The following is a 17,584-nucleotide window of genomic DNA, read 5'->3' as shown; positions in this document are numbered from 1 at the left end:
AATGCACAAAGACTTGATCCAGATAATCTTATTATACTCTACAGTAATGTATGATTTATGCATTTTTTACATGTTTTATGTATTCTGGCCAATGTTTTCCTACACAGTAACTTCAAAGAGATCAAATGCAAGGTTTTTTTTCCATTTTGGACCTTGCCAAGTATGTGCAAAGAAAAAAAAACAAGGATTCTTGGCAAAAAAAAGAGGCTGGGATTTTGGCAGTGAGTGCTGAGCGTTAACATTTGTACCCATGTGCTTTCTCGATCAGCACGCACATGTTTAAACATTAGCCGTGAGTACGGCACTGACTGGGTAAATACAGGCGGCTGCCTTTTCCTCTCCGCAGCCTAAAGCACTCTCTGAACGGACGGCCTTTTGATAAGGAGCTCACAGTATTAGCTCTTTGCTGAGGCCAATTACTACAGCACAACAACGGCTCACTTTGTTGTCCGCCTGCACAGTCCCCGCAGCCCGGGACTTCAGCGTCTGGATCTTTTCAAACACCAGGTTGACCTTCCTCTTGGTGGTGTCGTCGCTATCATTGCTTCTGCAAAAGACACATGGACACAAGTCTGGCTCTAATTTTAAGTATTTTGTGAAAAACAACAATAACAAGTGGCTACTGAAAATTACCAACATTTGATCCTTTCATTTTTAAAGTTTTTCTCTGAGGTTTAATCAGTTTTAGATGAGGCATTGTGGACTTCATTGGCTTAAATATGTAGGGCCCTCTAGCGTGTGTAGTTTGTGCAAATTGTTAGGCTTTAGTTTGTAGGCAAAAGGCGAGTCTATAGGATTAAAGAAATAATCTTGAAAGTTAAGGATAATATCAGTCATTTTTGACTATTTCTACAAATAAGTAAACCTTGTGTTTAATAAAAAAAGACTGTGTGTGCAGCTGTTCAAAGAAGCTGTGTTTGCTATTCATGTACTGGCTAGCATTTCTGAGTTTTGCTCAAAATCAGCTAAAATTGTCAAAACACTGAAATATACAGTAAAGATTCATTAGTGTTATGATTATTTTGGTAGAGGCAAAACATTTACCTTAATAATGTAAACTTAAGGCATAGGATCATTCACAGCAAAAAGATTTTATTCTAAAGTCCAGCCAGTTAAAATGTAAAAAAAAAACATAACATATAGGCACTTACATATTATAACGAATATCGCTGTCCAAATAATAAAAAGGAATCTTAATCTTGTCAATTTTTACTTTTATGCATCATTTGGACCCAGCAGCGCGTCCTTAACAGTGGGTAAATACTTAATGTTAAACAAACCAACAAAAACACTAAGAAATCACTTAAAAATCTATTTACAGTATCTTACATTAAAAGTTAAGAACTTTTTTGCCTTCCCTGTAGGGTTAATGTTTTGGAGATGCTTGTTTTTCTCCAGTCAGCGACGACATGTAAATATGCAAAAACATTATTTTATTCCTACTCTCTCATACTTTAACTTGTGTCTATTTTCATTTCTGCCTCATACATGGAAGTTTACATGCAATTATATGTCTTGCTACTGTAACACTGCAATTTCCCTTTGGGATCAATTCAAATCAAAGTTCTATCGAGCCACCTGATATATGTATGACACCCAAGTCCTGACAACAGATTAAAAACAAGTATGTGTGTGTAAGTGAAGTGGATCAGAGTTTAATCCTTGACATTTCTGGGGAAAAAAAAAAAAAATCAGTCTGGCTCTTAGCCTGAACTGAGAGGGCACCATGCACGGCTTTGATGTGTCACCCCCTGACCTGCCCACCGTAATTACCCCGCCTATCGGTGGCCAAGCACATGCCTGAGAATGTGTTTGTGCTGGACATAACTAACTTTAGCTGCACCTTCATTCCCCTCACAGAGAAGTAATGCTTCAGAGAAAAAGTACAGAACATTAGGTTACAGTCACAGAAAATCAAGCTGTGTGTCTGCATTCCATTCACTCTACTGTAAAGTGACAGAAACCTGCAGCACAGAACCAGTTCTCACACACACACACACACACACACACACACCTCTGTGAGCAAAATATTTAATGACAGTTTCCTGACGTCACCTCACAGGGACTCCACTGCTCAACACAAGCGAATACAAGACTTCACTTCTCTCTACAAAATATATTATGTTTGTGTTTATTTGCTGAAAAAAGTGTTAATATTTGAATAAATAAAATTTACAGAATATTAATTAATGATTATATATAATAAATAGCGATTTTCTGGATGTGACTGTGTTTGTTTACCCATTTCCAAGCCTCTCCTCGAGGAAGTCCAGTATTATATGTAGTTAAAAAGCATCTCTGGTTTGACCAATCAGTGCTCAGTAAATTGAGCTCATGATGTAATTGATGATATTAACGAGTCTCTGTGGCGGCTGTGAAGGTGTCAAGGAAAAATATGGATCCAAGAAATTCTTGTTCCTTTTTATTGTTTTTATGTTTATTTGAATTATGAATACGACTTTATTCTAATGTATATTGTGATAAACTCACTCCTGAGGTCAACTGTTTAAAATGTGCTTAGATGCCTAAAACTTTCACACAGTACTGTATATAAAACCTTTAGTTTCTGTTTTGTACTGCAAGCTGCAATACAAACCATCGCCAGAAGATATTGTAGATACACAGAAGTTTATTTAACTAGATGTTTTTATATGATAAACAGTCTTCATCTCTATACCTGCCTCTAATCACTTCTGCATTCTGAAAATTCATTTCTCAGTCAGGGTTGTGGGAAGTAGGGGTGCTAAAGGGGCTGCAGCTTCCCCAGTTTAACTGAAACTGTTACAAAATATAATTAAATAAACAAACAAACAAACTGAACTTTAAAACAAGTTTCCCATTCTGAAAGACCTATACGTGCTTCTGAATTTGAATAATTTTGCACTTTATACAGTACTGTCCACAATTTTTAGGTTTAGAATATTCAAAAAAGCTATTTATTTGGGCAGTAAATATTGATTTGATCATAAAAACAATTATAGGGATAAACACAAATAACAACACAATAATTAATAAAATGTGGGTTCCTTAAATAATTTTTAATACTTCATTATGTTAAATCAAATATGCTGGTGATGACATATTTGGGCTTTGAGAAGAAATCTGGAACCAAACTTCAACTATCAACTACTTTTTTTTTTTTTTAAATAAAAAATTGTTACTTTTAACTGCATGTTCATAGTTTACATTTCTTCCAATGATATACGACATTCCTACAAGCAAAAACACATTTACTGCTATGATAATTGGTTTTCAACAATGTGCTGAGGTGCCCAAGACTTTACGTTACAAAGACCTCAGTTGGTTCCTTTGCCAGCTTTTGGCCACTTTGCGAGCCAAACAAAAACAGCTTGATCTACCCAGAGCAAAAGTTACTGCCAGTTGTTTTGACTTATAAAAATGATTTCAAATATATTTGTTACCTTCCACTCCACATATCAACAACATGATTGGTTGCCACTCAGCTCATGTGCATAGAGTTGGTAAGCAGAGTGAATAAGGTGTGCATTAAGTTTCATGTCAAGTTATCTATGCATATTGTCGTCTCATCACATTCTAGCTACACTTTCTGACTGATCTAAAAATTGAAGTGAAAATAAATGCAAATCTTTTGCATGATGCGAAAGTGCATGTCATGCATGATATGCTGTTCAAAATTTCAGGAACTTGAATCATTCATGTCCCTGTTCTCAATCACTTTCCAATCATCTACACCTGCATTCATCGTTCTGCACACTATCAGAAACATCTTAAAGCTACGTTCAAATGAAAAGCACTCATTGCTCAAATCCGATCTTTCTGACATGGTTCATGCTCGTTTCAGTAAGTGACTCAAATCTGTCATTAATGTGATGAACCAGCGTCCTGAAATGACCCGCAGGCGCACATCCTACTCAGTAACATCACGTGACTGAATCACGGCATCATCAGCACAAACTAACGAGCAGAACGAGCTTCGCTGAGAAGATCATTAACTCTGATCAGCTCTCAGCTTCATTATTAGAGCCAGACGAAGGAGAAAAGGGTGAGATGAGCTGCTTCTCCATCGTTTACAGGCTTTAAATTCTGTTCGGTGCTGCTGCCATGGTAACGCTGAATGATGCCGCACGCGTGGTGGAAAAAGAGCATGTGAATTCCAATCTGAGCGTCACATTAAGGTCGCATGGCCACGAATCGGATACAAATCTGATCTTGGACCGCATTTGAAAGTGGTTCGGGTCAGATTCAAAAAGATCTGATTTGAGTGTCAGATCTGAGTCACATTGGGGCAAATTGATTTGTTCCAATTCAAACCGGTACTGTGAACGTAGCCAGAGATTAAGCACCACATTAGACTCATTTTATGAATGTATGTTTATAGATTCATATCATTGAACACACTTCTTCCAAACTTTCAGCATTTGAAATATATTGTGTAGAGTCACTATAATTTTTCTGCCTCATCATTTTTCCAAACAGCACAGGAGGAATGCAGAGAGGGCAGAACACTAAGAACGCGAAGTTGGCTGATGCGGTTACAGGACAGCATTAAACTGATCAGCGCAGGACTATGGGACTCCTTTGCTGCGCCTTTGAAGCAGAGTGACGCTCATGCAGGATTAGACGAGAACAACAGGAAACAAGCTGCAGCTCTGGAGGAACTTTAGCCCTTGTTAAGCAGAACAGAGCAGACCTCCTGACTCGATCCTGTGGGAGGAGGTGCATGGTCCCGAGTCTGACTCTCCCTACCCTTCTAACACATCTAACTCCCTTAATTCCACAGTACGAATCACTGAAGGAACCGTCAAATAAAGAACAAGGCGTCTTCGGGAGGAGAAAATGATACTGCTGGACAGAAAAATTAATCTTATTGCGAAAACAGAGCATCTTATTCAGAAAAATATCAGATTAATGTTATAAGGCAATGAATGCTTGTGTTACAGTGATTTTAACCACGTTTAAGGTGAGATATGCATGATAACGAGAAGCTGCAGCAAAAAACAAATGTTAATTACATCAAGGTTCAATACATCATTCATCATCTATAATAAGCTCAATAAACAGCTAATCTGCTAAGCAATATAATTCTTTAAACAGTATAGCTTACCAAATAAAGATCTATAAAATCATTAAAAAACCATTAAAGAAATCGTTCATTTACGTCATATAAACTGCTGCCTTTAGTAAATGACCTATGAGAAGCCCCTTTTGTGTAAAAGGTGAACATAAATAATTTTTGGATTTTAAGAACTGTGAGTGTTAAAATCACTGTAACGCACTGCTGGCTTGTTGCGTTCATAAGATGGCAGCAATAAAAAATAAAAATAAATTAAAATATTAGACATTTTATAGAACATTTGTGTTACAGTGATTACTATTAATTACTATTAAGTAATTAATTACTTAATTAATTACTATTAAGCGACTTGGAAGGAAATCGAGAAAGTTCAGGCACCTATTATTGCAGGCATGTCAAACTGGGGACCTGCCGGCCCAAAGTGCTGCGGAGATTAGCGCTTAACTTCATCTGCGGCTCTCAATTCAGTTCAAGAGGCCTTGCTAATTAGCTGATGACCTGAATCAGATGTGTTTAATGAGGCAGCACGCTGAAGTATGCAGTGTCTTGGCCCACAAGGACTGGAGCTTGACACGTGTATTATATAAGTGTCTCCTTTTTTTTGACCATATCAAAAGTGTTTCACACAGAAACACGTCGTTTTTGCTTACCACAAACTAGCCGTTAGCATGTTCATGTGATTTCGTGCTGTGTTAGCATCAAGCGAGTGATGCCACATGTCTCGTCCCGTCCCCCCACCCCCCACCAGTGGGTTTAACAGTACTTAAGGTATATCAGACCAAAGCACTTACATTCAAGGATCATATTCTTTACTAATTTTCTTTTATGTTTGACAGTGAATCATTTGGTAAATCATTCAACTCAAAGACTAAAACGGAGTATGAATGGAGGAGCAGATAAGCCTGTAAGCATTCCATCCTGTTCAGCCTGCTTTCTTTTATCTGGGTTGTTAAGAAAAAGCCCGTCTGTTCAGGTTAAACAAAACTGGGTTCTTACTTCATCTAATAGTACACTTGGTAGTCCATGCAAGCAGAATGAAAGTCTATTCATACAACATTGTTTCAGTGAGTTGGCGCACTAATACAGCATGCAAATGTTGTGAGGAGACGGCCACATGTGTGCCTATATCAAGTTTTTTTCTACAATGGCGTTGGATGTAGCTCAGTCAATCAGATTTTAGAACCAGTGACCTGCTGTTGCCCTTAGTTTCAGGCACAACAGGACACATCTTTCACCTTCTGAGTCAGAGAGTGCAGGGGAGGCATGCCTTTTGAGTGGGCGTGGGTGTGAGTATGTAGGGGCATTCATTAAAGAGCTGAGTCTACTCATTGTGGGACTGGAGAATGTGAGTCAAAGTACTGTTATCACTGTGAGCGAGACTGTGATAAAACCCATTTGGATGCTTTAATGGGTCATTCTGATGTAAACCACAGCACTTAGAAGGTGTTGTAATGGTACCGAGGGGGCAGATATCCCGAAGCAATGCTAAACACAGAAAAATGCATGAACTTGGGCTGGTAGTATAACATTACTCAGAGGTTATGTTTCAACTAAAAGATAGAACGCAAAGCTTTGTTGAACAATTCCCTTAAAATCTGAATCATGTTTAGTTTGGCCAACTAAAAAGAAAAAGTTAGTGTTCTAAGAACTCACCCATCTTTGAGGTAATTGAACAAAATCTGCTTGGCAGTCTCTTCGTGTGTTTGTTGTGACAGCTCTTGTTGACCTTTGAGAAGATCAGGTGTCATCTGTTCCAGGATGGAAAAGCATAAATTATCAGTGAACATCTGTGAATGTTTCCAGCATATTTTTCTCCCCAAGGAAAAGCTAAGATAAAAAGAAAAGGTTGGAACCCTTTTGTTAGAGCTCTTTAAATCAAAAACTTCAGCAAAGCGTACTAGCACTATACAACCTGTAAGGTTAAAATGTTCAACAAACCAAAAGACGTAGTAGAAAAGACAGAAACTAACCTTTCTTACCTCGGCGTCCACCTCTGTGGTTGTCTTCTTACTGTTATTTGGAACTGGCCTAGACAAGGACGCTGTAGCCACACTGGTCAGAGTCCTTGTGCTTGGTGTTATGTTCTCTCCCTTGTTCTCCACAGGCAGAATGGAGGGCCGAGAAAGGGGCTTCTTAAAGCCTACAATAGAAGCTGTGGCACTGGACACTGTACCTTGTGGAGATCCGGGTGCACTGCTGATCCGTGCCACATTTCTGAAAGCTGATCTGCGTCCAAAAGTGGATGGTGGGGACATGGGGGACTTCTGCAGAAGCTGTGATGGCTTTAGAAGATGCTCAGTGGACCTGCCTCGGTTTCGGCTCACTTTATCCAGGTAGTCTGCATCACCCTGCAGGCCAAAGGGCAAGGCGCTGTCCACGCTACGGGAGCGCTTGCGGTCTTCCGGGTTGATTCGATTTCTTCGGCCTGTCCGTCCTCTCCTCTGTTGGACCTCTTTACCATCAAATTTACTGATGAGCTCATCCACGCCTGGAATGGACCCAGTGTCAATATCTCGGCCAGTTCCTGGCAAGAAGGGGATGTAGCGACGGTTCTCGTGGCGGTTTATGGTGTCTGCATACAGTGCCTCCAGCTGCTCTTCCTTGGTTGGTGTAGTCGAGGACATGGAGGAATGGCGGGAGCGCGATGACTGAAGCACAGGGCCGCTGGAGTCAGTTCTTCGCAAGGGAAGGATGTCAGGCTCTCTACGACTTCGTTCCAAGCTGGAGTTTGTGCTGCTAGCTGTGCTTGGGGTTCTACAAGAAGGCTGTTCAGTGGGCACACTGGTAGATGCCTGAGGAACCGGTAGGCGCTGGTGAGGCTGGGAAGGGGATGGAGGCTTAACTTGGGGATGAGATTGGACGTTGACCTGGGGTTGCGTTTGGGTTCTAGGTTTAGGAAGAGGTTGAGTGTGGGGTTGGGCTTTTGTCGAACCCGTTTGAGGCTGGACTTTGGATGGGAACATTTGACGAAGAGCCTGTGGCTGAGCCTGTTTGCTTGCATCCTGTGCTGGTGGATCTGGGCCTTTGGGTTGGTCTTGGGAGGATCTGGCATGAGTAAGGGCGGTAGAGGTTGTCCTGGGCAGGGAACCTGGATAGAGGGTTTTAGTCTCAGCAGCAGAGAGAGGTTGGGGTGGGGCACTATGGAAATTATCAAGAGTGTTGCTCTCTGGGTCATAAGGCTTGAGGATCTCGGGATGCTTCTGGAAGTTTAGCAGAGAAGGTGTCTTCTTTGCCTGGGTCTCTTTGGGCTCAGAGATACCATTGAGAGGGCTGACATGTTGCCTTTGATTCTGGGCTCTATATTCTGCAAACGGGTTGCTGGACAGATTCTCCCTGTTTCCTCTAAAGTCATAGTCCTGATAGTTGTCGATAAAGGACCCTTCAGAGTCATTGTACCCATTATTGCTGGGGGCTGCATAAGGGTTGGACCCTCTGTCCTGATTATTCAGAACCACATAAGGATGTCCATCTATGCCTTGCACTCTGATGCTGAGGCCATAGGTGCCGCTATTTTGGCCTCTCGCACGGGTAGGCTGAGTGTAGCTCTGCTGTAATCCAGTGTTTGGAAGGCCACTGACTTTGTAGGACTCCATTAGGAATGCTGAAAGAAATCCCTCTCCCTGGAAAAGGCTCACCTCTGCAAACAAAGCCATAAGCTCATTATTGGTCCAAAAATGGATGCCTTCAGATCCAAATGACTTCAGTAAATGTTTTGAAAGTCTAACTGACCACTAATGAGACTTTAAGGTCTGGTGACCTTTGATTAGGTCATGGAGTTTATTTGTGTCTAGCAATGAATGAGGTGAGTGTGTGCAGTCTTAAATCCCAAAGTCAGCTCTGGAAAAGTATTACAGTTAAGAACACAAGCAAAACAAAAAGTTGGACAAAAAAGATTTTACTGAAAGACAACAGTCATTCTTTGCACCATGTATTATTAGCTAAACACCGTCATTACAGAGCAAACATGTCTAGTGTCAAAACCTGTGTAGTTATTCCAGAATTGCTGGCAGTGATTCATTCAGGCCTTCTTTGGGTAAAGCACAGAATAATACACTAACCCATTTACATCATGGGTCATATGGGCACGGCAAACACACAGCCAGTTAAGTAACTGGTATTTCAGCTCGGTTGCAGACTCTATAATCTCCAGTACATTCTTAATGCTGTAGTGACCAAAGCAAAGGACTTGGGCTCAGGCTATAGGTAGGGCCTCTGGGAAAATAAACCTTGGCTAGGAAAGCAAACACTGCAAGAGTCCAGAGCCTGAGGTCAGAAAGATAAGGTGAGGGCCAAGAGGAGCTTGAGTTTGTGCACTCAAGTCTATGAAACATAAGAAGATAGTATACCAAAAGGGCTACAGCTGTCACAACATTAAAGAGGAATTCCACCGATTCTTTCAAAATTTCTGCTCAATTCAATTGTTAAGAGTGGTTTGATGTGAAACGTTTAATTCCAAAGACACATACAGGGTAGGGGTGATAGGAAGCCAGTCATACAAAGAGTTTTATGATAGTTTTGAGACGAGCTTTCAGCCTAAAATGATTTTAAAATCTTTTTGCGGTGGAGAGGTACATGCAGGTCATTATACAGCAAAGCAGTCCCAAAAGAAAAGTTTTTTTTTCCTTTCTTTCAAATTTACCACTGTTTTACCGTTAGAAACATTTCACAATAAGACAAATGTAGGTTCACTGGCCACGTTTGATAGTAAATAAAATGACTATATTTGTGGCGTAGGCATGGTGACTCCTGGTTCCAACCACCACCACTGTAAAATCAGGGTCAGCAAGCTTTTCCACGTTTCACATCAAACCACTCTGAATGACTTTGTTTACATCTCAACAGAAATCCTAAAAACTGGTGGATTTCCCCTTTTATAAGAACTCCCTGTTTTCAGGGAGTCAGAAATGTTTACCGTGGTGAATCAAAGCCATGTAGGAAGTATTGCCCCAAGGTCATTTTTGTATGTCGATCAAGAGCAAGGCATAGTCTCTTTCACCTACACAACAACCATTCATGTATCCAGTTACATCTCTATGGCTCAGAAAGACAGTTTAATTCATGTGGTTGCACCTGACAATGAGCAGTGACCGTGTGATTTCTACAAACACAAAGCAATATACATATCACCTCTTTCCAGGCATCAAAATGCCTTTATCAGCTTCCTGTGGACTCCACTGATAACACTTACAAATAAACACATGATTCTCATTGGCTCCTCTCCATCACAGAAGACAGGCTAAGGCTGCTTTGGGGTGAATGAGAGTTCCATGAGGCATGACACCAACCACAACACACCCATTCATCAACACACAAACAGCAAAAACATAGCGATGCCAACCTCAAAAGCTACATATTAGCCCTCCTGGCAGGGTAGCTACTGGAGGTGGGCAATATGACAGTGTTTTATCATTAAAGATAGAATTAGACTTTTTTTTTTTCAATTAGAAGAGTTTTTTTTTCAGTATGTCAAAATATGGACTTTCTTAAAATACTGACATCTCTGAAAAAATACTAAATTTCTAGAAATACTGACTGAACATCTCAAAATATTCAGTTAGTATTTTAAAATCATGGCTAGCTTTCTCAAGATTTTGAGATACTTTGTAAAAATGAGAACTAATGAAATAAGTAATGAAATAAACTTCAAGAAATTTCAGGAGTTAATTCTTGTCATTATGTGACAGTGATTATTTCGATAAAATCAATGTTTTGAGAAAACAAGTCATTGTTCTAACATACAGAGTGATTATGAGCTGCTGTGTCTTTCAACATACTAAGTTAATATTTCAAGATACTAAGTCGATATTTTGACAGCGCAGTATATGCAATGGGTAAAAATCCATGTACTCAGTGTTTTGATAGCAGTTTATACATGCGGCACCACTGAAACCGTTATATATTGCGTGTCTTTAAGTATCGTGATATGTTGCTTCCATATCGCTCACTCCTAGTAACTACTGCACAGTCTTAGTTGAGTGAAAGTACAACAAACATCCAAGACATGCAAAGCAGCGAGCTTGCAACTCTTCCTGGTTTACTACTAATACACAAGGGAGCAGAAGCGACTCAAACGCTCCAGCTTTTAAAAAGAGGAGAAGGGACAACAATGAGGGGAGTTAAATAGCGGCATGTCCCCTTATGCACGAGAAAAGGCACTGCGCTACAGAAAAAAGAGAGGAGACCAAACAATAGCGTCTTTCAGCCTCAGTATCACATGTATCCAGCACACAGGGACTTGGGGGTGTTAATGTAGCTCCTTTTCCTTTCATTGTATCCTCTGGAAGCGCCCAAGTTTTGGCTTCTGACAGAGAGGAAGGCCACATGGCCTGTGCCAGCTGAAATATCCCCTCTCTCTGCCAACAGCTAGCAGCCTCTTGCAGAGTTTCAGCACTTGTTTGGTGGATGGATTCAACCGTCAATGCCAAAGCTTGACCTCTAAACCTAGATTGACTGCCTCTTTAACAAATCACTGACACACAAATCCAGACATCATGAATTAATAATTGAATAAAACATCTAAAAGTATCTGATAATCTTTCATTCCACATTATATACACAATAATATTACATTTACAATAACATAAAATGTTAAAAGTGGCAAGTGAATCCAAACTTTTGATTGCTATTGTACATCAAAGTTTTTCCCAAAACCTGTTTGGACATGGTTTCGTTATAACGTCATTTATTCCAACACATCCCGTGTCTTCACTACCGTCCTGCTCATGGCACTTGGGACGAGCCCATAGCCACTCTTTGATCATCCAATGGAAGAGTGAGATTCAGAGAGGAGGAGAACGAAGCAACCGCGCCTTCATTACACCACATAACACTGACGACAGAGGATGCATGAACAGGACAAAGGAGCAGACCATTGAGATGCTGGATGAGGCCTGAAACCTGCATTCACATCAAAGTTTCAGGTCGTTCTGGATAAACAGCTCATTTGACTCTGAATTAACATTCAAATGGAACAAAACTGCAGATCACCACACATTAGCACCGCAGACCTGACTGGTCAACCCATTCAAATAACTTTCAGATGTAAAGAGCAGAGCGCTGAAAAATATTACAACGTCCTTAAATACCAAGACCAAAAAAACTGAAGTTTTTATTAGTTCACTGCTCTTACGTTAAATTTCTGATCCTTTGCAGCAAACACTAAATTAACAAGTTTAAAGGGCCCATTTCATGGTAAACTGAACTTCATGTTTTCTGAAACAGAAGAGTTTGTAAAATGTATGTAAACTTTGTTAAACTTTCAACATATCGTCCACCAGTCCACACAGCTCATATATGGAAACTAAGCCTGTTTTGGATTCGCTGGTTTTGTGATGTCACACATACCATTTACACATTCGCCTATTCAGGTTATAGCAGTTTAGCTTCACCCACCACTTCTGACGTTATAAAGAGTGTTTCATCCTTTGCTTTTCCTAAATGCAGCCTTAAAGGCACAGTAACAGAAACAGCCTTTTTGATTTTAAGGTTGGAAAATAAACATTTAAAAATAATTAAGGCTGTTTTTTTTGTACAAGAATAAGCGATATGGGCCCTTTAAGGGTATCTAGAATTATTCAGCATTTTAGGATATCATTTACACCAGAGAAGATTCAGGTGGTCCTGTCTAGTGTAGCTAAAAATCTTCCTCCAGAAACTTAGGGTACCCCCAACACTTTCCCAAGGTGGCCCATCCCTGCTCCACAGGATCCACCTGGCTGCAGAGTTTCAATCCATCCCACACTTAACACCTAATGAGCTTGATCATGTGTATTAGATTAGAGCTGAAACTGCACTATTCAGGGTGCACAGCTCCCTGCAGTCTAGATACACAGTGCACTGCCTTAGGTGGTGGAACACAGGCTTCCACATTCAGCCAGTGCACTCTGTCTAACTGACACTAATTAGGCTGGATCACCAGCTTGCAGCCCTGTTAAACCTTGCTAGAGGCCAAAGCATGTAAAGCAAATCTTTCCTCTCCTTTTAATGAAGTAAACTGGCCATGATTTCCACTAATGTGAATTTCTTAGAAGGTTAGCAGCTCTCAGAGGATCACGGGCGCGACGCTGACACCCCATCAGTTTGATTCCTGTTATTCTAAGCATGAATCTCTCCAGAATAAACTCAGGTTAAACAGACATGAGCACTTTCTGTCAAGTCTCCACGCAGTGTGGGGGGTGTAGGATGGCCGGGTGGGTGGGCAGCTGGCGCAGAAAACTCAGAAAACTCCTGACTTGTTGCTGCCCAGCGGAGTTCCCACGGTCACAGACAAGAAAAGTGGCAGAAAAACAAGTGAAAACGAGGGAGACTCACCGTTTTGCTGTGAGGAGTTGCGAGACTGCGTTGGCGGGTCAGGTCGTGTTAGCGCGTCTCGGGGCGAAGCTGAAGTCCATGCTCCTCCGGAGTTCCCAAAGTCACTTAGCGCAGAGCTTGTTTTCAGGGCAAGTTCGACTTTAACCGAAGGGCGAAGCACCGTGCAAACCACGCCCTATCCACGCCCATTGTAGCAAACGAACACGCCCACATCCCCGCCCCTTTCTGGCCTCGGGCTTTCTTAAAGGGCAGCTTCAACGACTTTTCAAAATTTCTGGAGTAAGTCAGTGGTTTAATGGGAAAAGCTCTGTTCTAGACTTGTTCACGGTGGTGGTGATAGGAACCAGACATCTGATAAGTTTAATACAGTAATGTTTGATGAAAAATGGTTCCCAAAGAAAACTTGTTTTTTCAGACTTATCACTACTTACCATTACAAACGACATATAAACACTTGTAGGTACGTGTAGGTGGTTTTGGGTTGTAAATAAAATGGCTATATTTGTGTTGCTGACATGGTGACCCCTGGTTCCTATCACCACCACTTTAAAAAAAAAAAAGTTTTTCTACTTTGAACCATTTTTACATCAAACCATGAGGAATGACTTTGTTTACATTTCAGCAACTATGCAGACATTTCGAAAATATCAGTGAAGTTCCCCTTTAAGAGGGATTCTCAGAGCTGCAAATCAAGTTGATCATGAAAATTGATCCTTTTGATGTGACTGTAGTAATGCAAACAAAATTGCTGACTTGTGTGCAATTAGCTGCTTAAAGGGGAATGCCACCATCTTTTCAAAATTTATTTATAAATCAGATGTAAGCAAAGTCTTTTGGAGGCTTAGTCAGACTGTTTTGTGTGAAATAGTTAATTGTAGAGAAACTTGCTTTTTTACAGTGGTGGTGATAGGAACCAGGAGTCGCTATGTCTACAACACAAATATAGCCAACTTATTTACTATCCAAAACCACCAGTGAACCTACACCTGTCTTCTGAGTGTTTATATGTAATGTTGATGATGGTGAAATAGTAGTAACTCTGAAATGATAATGCTTTCTTTGGGGACTATCTAGCCTCACAACACCCTGCATGTACCTCTCTGCTATGAACTATTAAAATCTAAAAAACTCAAAATCAGAAAACAACAACATCAGACAGAGTGTGTGTGATCATTTCATGTAAAACCTTTCTGTGAGGGGTGTTAAACTCTTCAGATATCTGGTTCCTATCACCATCACTGTGAACAATTCTGACTCAGTAAGCTTCTCTATAGCAGAGTATTTCACAATAAACCGCTCTGAATGACTTTATTTACGTCTTCGTGCAAATTCCCATTTAACCAAAAGCAGCCCTAAGTCTGAGCCTTGGAGGAGCCACATATTCTGCTTCTTACTCGGATTCTCTAACCCAGCCCTTTAATTCACGTGCAGTTTCACGATTTTCCCGCTCTAACACACCTGATTCAGTGTGGGAAGGGCCGATCATTAGCTGATGTTGCGACTCAGCTGCAAGTGGACTACAGGTCTGGACCTGGAAAACACAATGAATGTGTTTACATGGATTTAATAATCAGATCATAATATATTTTCTGCAGTTATCTGATTATGAAGCGCATGTAAATGTGACTAGCCAGGTTTAGATTTAGACATTGGATTTTTTCCCATTAGTTTTACTTGTAACATTTGCGTAGATTATGTACCAAAACAATCATCATTCATTTTTACATGATCATTTTCCACCCTCTCCTCATCATTTAGAATTAATCAGACTGTTTCAGTTATTGTCCCTTGAAGACAGATAAATGTAAATGAGCTCTGTTTTGATTGGCTGCCCTGTATTGTCTCTCATTCAAAAGCAGATCAGGCTGTATGTATATATATAGGTTTTCATGACATCACAAAAAACTGTGAGTCCGAAACAGCTTGCTGTATGAACTGGGGAGTGAAATTTGAAAGTTTAAGAATGTTTACATGTTAATATTTAATCAAATCATAAAAGTCCAGAAAAACAGCCTGTCACAACGCTAGAACAGCCTAAACTGAAAAGGGGAACTTTTTAGTCTAAAATAAAATGCTAAAGCTCTAAAGTGAGAGGTGTGTCAGCCCCAACCCTTAAAATGGTTCTTCACGGGTTCTATAGTGAAGACAACGGTTACATATAACATATAATTATGACAAAGAAGTGATCGAATACATAAATGGCTCTTTGCATGGTGAAGTGCTTCTGCTGCATGATGGAAAACCTGTTGCATGTGGTTTTTAAGAATTTTTAAAAAATAATTGTATAGCACCAAAAAAGGTTCTGCTGTTATTAGTAATTGGTTATGAGTAATTGGTTAATAGGACCGATTTTAGCTGATTTAAAGCTCAACTGATGTTGAAGGACTAAAACTGAAATGAGGAAAAAAAATAATTTACTCACAAGTATATAGTGAACTAAGTCAATAGTGATAGTTATTGATCTGTGGGCCTTGGTCACGGTCAGAAGTTTAAAGTGTAAAGGCCGACAGCGCCATCTAGTGATGGAGGATACTGTAACGCATGCACGCTGCATATGTAAATCACAATTGATTAGTTTTAGTACTGTTATTAATCATTTGACACTCAGCCACCTATCAGTGCTGGAAGGAATCACTGTAAAAGTAAACAGACAGAGCTGCACACAAATGTTCACGGGTGGAGGGATGAGAACTGGCTAAATGTTCATGGTCAGTACAGTTGAAGATTATAAAGCCAAGTTCTAGAAGATTAATGCTTAAAATCCATTCAGAGTTGCCTGAGAATAACATGCAGAAAAAAACCTTCTACAGACTGAAGGCCTTGAGATAAAATATGCTTCTTCCTTTTGCAGTCGCTCCACAGCCAGGTGTCCAGCCACTTCACGGTCATAGCCAACGTCTAACGCCTTATAAAAGTATTAAAGCAACTCTTTTTCACAAACCCTGAGTCTGGAACACACTGAGCAAGGATGCAGCTGCACTCTGTCACTGCAGTCATTCAACACTGAGTTGCTATTAGAAACACCTACACACACTGGCCAGTTTATCAGAAACACCTACCATATCATAGGTTTATAGTTACATCATCATATTTCAAAAAGGCCATATTCTGAATACAGTTATTTTTTAAAGGTGTGGCCACAGAAAAATATACTGAGGCCATAGCTACTATAGTGAGGCCACAAATTAATATACTGAGGTCACAAATTAATATATTGTGGCTACAAGTTCATTTTCTCATGGCCTGAGGCAGTAATTCCCATGGCTGAGGCAGTAATACACAGTGTGTTAAACTCCAGCAGCACTACTGTGCTGAGAACGATCCACCTTCTAAATGATATCTGGTCCGTGGTGGTCCCTTTCCATTGACAGATAGGGCAGAGGGGGCTTATGGCAACAGATGGACTACAGTCAGTAATTACTAACCTACAAAGTGCAGCAACATGGTAGGCGTTTCTGATAAAATGGCCAAGCAGTGAAGGTTAAAGGCAGGTGTTTCTAATAAACTTGCAGCTGAGTGTGTGTGTGTGTGTGTGTGTGTGTGTGTGTGTGTGTGTGTGTGTGTGTGTGTGTGTGTGAGATTGGAGGGCGCTGGACTTCGGTTTGTGTATGAATTCTAGTGCTGGGTCAAATTACAGCTGCGTACAATAGAAGCTCTGTTCATGGCTCAAACGCTCAGACAGAGAGTGTCCAGCAGAGGGCAGTGTGCATCTCCATTTGGACAGACGAAAGGCCCAAGATGACATCTGATGGTGAAAAACCCCATTAGCTGGCAACACGTGGTAAACAGAACTCATTCTTCTTGGCTTTCTGGGTCTGTGGAGGCTTAGCATGAGTTTGTTTTATAATGTGTAACTCAAGTGTGACCAACCATTTTGTCATTGATGTGTAACTGCAAGGCCTCGTGGTCAGCAAACTCTGACAAAGTGGGGCGTAATATACAGCTAGAAATCTTACAGTACTGTGCAAAAGTCAGAGACCACTTTTCTTTTATTCAACTTGCAGTCAGAACAGCCAAGTTATTGATTTTTCAGATTATTTTTTCATATATCTGTAATGAGGAGCTGCAAGACCTGGTAGACACCAGAACAGATAAACAGCACTTCAAGAGTCCGTCTTTGAGAGAGAGGAGAAAATCAAGCTGCTTCAGATCTGAAAACATCCACAGGTGTTCCTGTCCATCCTTCCACTGTGAGAAGATCACTCAGCGCTGTGGGTC

The 17,584-nt window shown here is 40.5% G+C and overlaps 1 protein-coding gene across 2 annotated transcripts in view; it reads right to left on the bottom strand.

Moving 5' to 3' along the window:
* Positions 1-13,505, bottom strand: part of cgnl1 (cingulin-like 1) — a 59,384-nt gene extending 45,879 nt beyond the window's left edge. Inside the window, exons 1-4 of one of the 2 annotated variants that reach the window (XM_017711642.2) lie at positions 13,367-13,505; positions 7,027-8,693; positions 6,710-6,804; positions 442-547 (exon numbers count right to left, since the gene is read on the bottom strand). In XM_017711642.2, the coding sequence (XP_017567131.1) occupies positions 442-547; positions 6,710-6,804; positions 7,027-8,649 (1,824 nt within the window). In that variant the 5' untranslated portion in view covers positions 8,650-8,693; positions 13,367-13,505. The remainder of the gene's footprint in view (positions 1-441; positions 548-6,709; positions 6,805-7,026; positions 8,694-13,366) is intronic. The other variant, XM_017711643.2, reaches the window with a different exon arrangement.
* Between the last annotated feature and the right edge of the window lie 4,079 nt (positions 13,506-17,584).

This window comes from Pygocentrus nattereri, chromosome 25, assembly GCF_015220715.1.
Source record: "Pygocentrus nattereri isolate fPygNat1 chromosome 25, fPygNat1.pri, whole genome shotgun sequence".
Lineage (NCBI taxonomy): Eukaryota > Metazoa > Chordata > Actinopteri > Characiformes > Serrasalmidae > Pygocentrus > Pygocentrus nattereri.
Note: the sequence above shows the minus strand (reverse complement) of the source record. Positions and strands in the feature narration are given on the sequence as shown.